At 37.2% G+C, this 5,363-nt stretch overlaps 1 protein-coding gene across 1 annotated transcript in view; it reads left to right on the forward strand.

Annotated features, from left to right (window-relative positions):
• Window positions 1-5,363, forward strand: part of Cog5 (component of oligomeric golgi complex 5) — a gene marked incomplete in the record, with an annotated part of 398,569 nt that overhangs the window by 33,686 nt on the left and 359,520 nt on the right. The window contains 1 exon segment of the mRNA XM_017797544.2: window positions 1,676-1,796. Coding sequence (XP_017653033.1) covers window positions 1,676-1,796 — 121 coding nt within the window.

The following is a 5,363-nucleotide window of genomic DNA, read 5'->3' on the forward strand; positions in this document are numbered from 1 at the left end:
TTGTCTTCAGGAGTTCCGCGGTGGCCCAACTCCAATGTGGATCAGAAGTTTTCAGACTTTCTCCTTAGGTCTGGAATCTTCTAAGAATGCTTTTGGCCTCAGGAACTTGAGTGTTGGACTGACCTGAGATCCTGGCCATGGCCGTGCCACTCAGGGATGCAAAGGCAGATGGGGTGGGAAGAAGCCCCAAGATTTCCCAGGGAGTGGATTGAGTAGCTGGGTTGTACTGGATGCAAAGGATCAGGGAGAGTAAAGGTAAGCCTCGGAGCCCGAGAAAGAGGCTCTCAGCCCCAGAAAGAGGCTGGCACGTGTTCCAGGACCAGGGAAGTAAAGGGAGGTGAGGGTGGGGCCAGGTCCAGAAGCAGTGCTCCTGGGGCCCAAGGAAGGCACTAAGGTGGTCTGGGTGAAAAAGATCAGGAAGCAGTATTGGTTCCCCAGGTGTCTGGGGACCCAAGACTAGGAATGGCACAGGGCCTAAACTAGGAGTAGAGAACAGTGGGGGAGATGGAAGGGTGAATGAGGCTGGGGGAGTCAAGGTGCAGAGGGCTCCACGATAGACTTACCCCAAGAGAGGCCTGAGGATAGGAGGGAATATATATATTTTTAAGCCTCAGATCTGGGATAGAAAAAAAAAAATTAGGAAGCAGCATAGGTTGTGATAGTTTTTTGAGTTTTGTTTTAGAATTTTTCTTTTATGAAATTTAATAAAAACCATTAGGTGGGACTGGAGAGATGACTCAGTGGTTGAGAATGTAGAGGACCTGGGTTTGATTTCTAGCACCCACATGGCAGCTAACTTCAGTTACAGGGGAATCCAACACCCTCTTCAGACCTCCTTGGGCATTGTAGGACATGGGTGCATTTACACACATGCAGGCAATACACTCATACAGATAAAACAAAAATAATAATAAAAAATTAGGAAAACTCAAGCAGGAGCATAACCTATTCTTTAAGGACTAGTGGAATTGAAAGGTTTTAAGAATATTCTAGACATGGAAGAACGAGGAACCTAGGGTGGAGGCAGTAGTAGGAAGTTCAACACAGGGTTATCATCTGTGGCTGCACATTGGCATCACTTAGAAATATTAAAAAGGTAGAACTGATACTTGCTTATCACCTTGCAGATTCTGATTTAATTGCTTAGGAATATGGCCTTGGCAGATTTTTGAACCTTTCTAGTTGAACTAGCGTGCAGTCAAAACAGAACCATTGACTTAAAAAAGGGAATCCAAGCTGGGCGTGGTGGTGCAGGCCTTTAGTCCCAGCACTCAGCAGGCAGAGGCAGGCAGATCTCTGTGAGTTCAAGGACAGCCTGGTCTACATACTGAGTTCCAGGACAGCTGGGACTAGAGAGAGACCCTGTCTCAAAAAACAAAGGGGGGGGAATCCAGGGCTGAAAAGAATCTTTCAGTCCCACAGTGTCTCAATCTCAAATTCTCTCCATTTAGGATAAGTTGGAGTTTGTTATAAAGAATAAATATGGTATTGTGGATGTTCCCTATAGGATTTGACACTTTTTAAAGATTTGTGATTATTTAGGATATCTGGTAGGAAACAAAAAAAGACTCAATGAGTCTCCTAGCATCTGGACAGAATGGGTAAGATTCACGTAGTAACAATAATCCCAGCAAAACGCTGTAGATAACTGTATTTCATTGCAATTATTGAACAGGTTGCCTGTGATTTGCTTCGGAGAATTATTCGCATCCTGTATCTTAGTAAGAGACTCCAGGGACAACTGCAAGGAGGAAGTAGAGAGATAACAAAAGCTGCTCAGAGTCTTAATGAACTGGGTAAGTCCTTTCTTGACTAAAAGTTTGACAATTTTAGGTCACTTAGTTTGTAGACTTTTGTTATTAAACAAATATTACACAGCAATTTAAAAAACCCAAAAAACAGAAACTGGCTGTGTTAGTTCAACATTATTGTTATACTCCAGAATGAGTGAGTAAAATTGGATTTCTTAAAAGTGCCACTTACTTGCCGGGAGTGGTGGCACACTCCTTTAATCCCAGCACTTGGGAGGCAGAGGCAGGCGGATCTCTGAGTTCAAGGCCAGCCTGGTCTACATAGTGAGTTCCAGGACAGCTGGGACTACAGGGAGACCCTGTCTCAAAAAGAAAAAAAAAAAAAGAAAAAAAAAGTGCCACTTACTTTAGAAAATGCTCATACAGTAAAATTGGCCCTTTTCATCCATAGGTTTGTAAACTTGAAAACATATAAAGAATTGTGTTGCTATGATCACAATCATGATACACGGACACTTCCGTTACCTGGAAAATGTGCTCATCACTTTGTGATCACAACTGTCCCTTCTTCCTAACCTTGGCAACCATCATCTTTTCTCCATCAGTATGTTTTTTTCTTTTTAAGAATGACACATAAGTAAAATCATAAAGTATGTAACTCTTTGTGGCTGGCTTCTTGTACCCAGCTTAGTGCCTTTGAGATTTATTCAAATTGTTGGGTATAACAATAGTTATACATTCTATGATGTACTGTGGATTTGTTGTTGTTGTTTTTGATTCACTCACTGGCTGAAGGACATTTGAGTTTTTGTTGCTTTTAGTGATTATGAATAGAGCTGATGTAAATACTTGTAACAGGTTTTGACGTTAGCTTTAGTTTTCATTTCTAGAGAAGAAATATCCAGGAGGAATACTATTTTTAGGTGATTAGTCCCATATTGCTATTTTATCTAGATTTCTTTATTTGTTCATCCTTTTCTAGGATATTTAGAATAGACCTTTGACAGTCAAGGGTTTAGAGTTGATGGCTTTGCCTGGTAGGAAGATTCAAGTTCCCTAATTTTTCAGGGAAAACTTTGAATAAGTAGTGAGTACACATAGAAAAGGCCAGCACTTGGTCTTTCCTGAGACTTTGTGGGTTTCTTTTCATTGGGTACCCAGTAATGTTTTTAAAGTGGATATATTTGGTTGCATTTATATTCTTGATAGATTCAGAAAGACTTTCTTTGATTATACTCTTAAATATCAAGAGTTTGATTACTCTTGATAATATGCTTTCAAAATAGTTATGCCAAAGTAACACAGGAAAAAAAAAGTGCTTTATGTGTTCTTTCTGAATTTTCCTGTCTTTCTGAATTTCAATTGCAAAGTATTGCTGTAGTGTTTATGCTATATTTTTACTGATTGAAGAAATATATCTTTCACAAGTCATGCTTCAGCATTTCAGTTGTGTGATGCTTAAATGTAGATTTTGGTTAGGCTCATCTCCAGGACATATCTAACCTGTTTAGTATGCTGGAATGTATTACATCAAAAGTTAATTTCTAAGCAATGAGTAATGCTTGAGTGTTGTTTTCACAATGTATTCTAAACAACTGTGTAAATATCCTAGTATCCACTGTGATGCTTTACTCAATCATATTTAATTTCTGTGTTATGAAATTTATATGTAGGATCATAACCATTAAACATAGATAAAATTATTCCAAGATTTATTGTGTGCATTTATCATCAATGACAGTATATCGTTTTTAAAAATAGCCAAATTTTTATTTGATCATTGTCTTTTAGAATTAATAGATGTGGTAATATAAATAGTGATGTGTTCTGTTAAACCTATTCTAATGTAGTATTGGTTTTACTAAAAAAATATTATAAATATTAAATGTTAAAAGGTTGTTGAAAATACAGTTCATGGCAGAATTTTCTTCTGACCTCCATGGGGGCCTGCATACATGCATTGCATATACATACATACACTCAGGCAAACACACATACACATAAAATTTTTAAAGATTAAAAATTAATACTGTATAAGTTTTGTATGATTTCATATATGTAAAACTTTATTTATTTATTTTACCAGTGTAATTCAATTTTGACCAGTTTTGGCACTGATAATTAGTAAAGAGAAGTCAGGAAAGTAATACATTTTCTCAATATATTTGAAATCAGTATTTTAATAAAAGGAATATTTTTTTCAGTCATGATTACAATTACACATATATATCAAATGATATTTCAGTGATTAGAGCATTTCTAAAATTATCAGTGTCTGTATCTTTGTGGATCTAGTTCTGGTTCTTCTTATGTCACAAGACACAATGAGTTCACTCCTCAGTGAGTAAAACACCAATAACAGCAACTAAGAGATAAAAGAATGAAGTTTGTTACCTGCAGCAGGTAAGGGGAGGACTGGAGCCAATTCAAAGCAGTGTCTCCCAATACATATACCTAGGAGGTTTTATGGAAAAGACCCCTTCCCAGTCATATTGGAAAGATTTCTTTTCACATGTAGAAGTTAGCACATTCCTAAGTACACTCATTTCAAAATATGCTTCATTCATTGAATAGTCAAAAATGGTACATAAGAATACCTCTGGGACAGATAATTTGGCATTATAATAAGATTATAATCTACAAATTTCTATACTCTTCAACCCCTTATGTCCCATTTCCCTAGCTTGGGCCCCACCATCAAGATCAACTCATTGATGATCAGTTACCGCTCAATAGCACCATCAGCTGGAACCAAGCCATCAACACATGAACCTTCTGGGAGATACTTCCTATCCAAACCATTGTTATAAGATGCTGGTTTACAATCCAGAACATTAACTTACAAATATGCAGTGAAATAATGAAATGTTAGCCTTTGGACTGAAAGCAGTTACCTTTTCTCTTTGCGCACAAATTCATAATAAAAAAAAACTTGCTTGTTATTTGAGTTAAATCCATTAAAGCTTCTGTTGGTTCAGATCTTTGATGAAAACTGATTAGTCTGATGCTTACATCTTCATATTAGTATGACTGTTTTATTTAGAATATGCAATTAAAGTCTTGGGTCATGAGGAACCTTCTGTTGGGCAACTGCTAACCACTTGAGCCAGTTTTTATTCCTTAGGCTTCCTATTGCTAACTGTCTTCATTTTGTCCACACAATTTTCTCCAGTCAGAACACAACAAAATTGGGTAGATATTGGCCGCCAATTAAAATTATATTTATTGCTTTGTACACTTATATTCTAGACATGAATTGGAATTTTGAGTGTTTCCTAAATTTTAGCCATTCATTTTATCTTGAGTGTTTGAATTATTTTCTACTAATAGCACTGCTAAAACAAATTTGTTAGTATTTTGATGCTTCTACTCTGTAGGTTAATGTGATAAGCCATACCTCTTAAAATATTCATGTTTTCTTAGCTGAAATATACGTGGTGGCACGTGCCTTTAATCCCAGCACTCGGGAGACAGAGGCAGGCAGATCTGTGAGTTCAAGCCCAGCCTGGTCTACATAGTGAGTTCCAGGACAGCTGGCGCTACAGGGAGACCCTGTCTCAAAAAGATAATTAAAAAATACATATTATATATGTATATATAATACATAATAAT

Source organism: Nannospalax galili, unplaced genomic scaffold (assembly GCF_000622305.1).
Source record: "Nannospalax galili isolate Female #2095 unplaced genomic scaffold, S.galili_v1.0 scaffold312, whole genome shotgun sequence".
In the NCBI taxonomy this organism is placed as follows: domain Eukaryota; kingdom Metazoa; phylum Chordata; class Mammalia; order Rodentia; family Spalacidae; genus Nannospalax; species Nannospalax galili.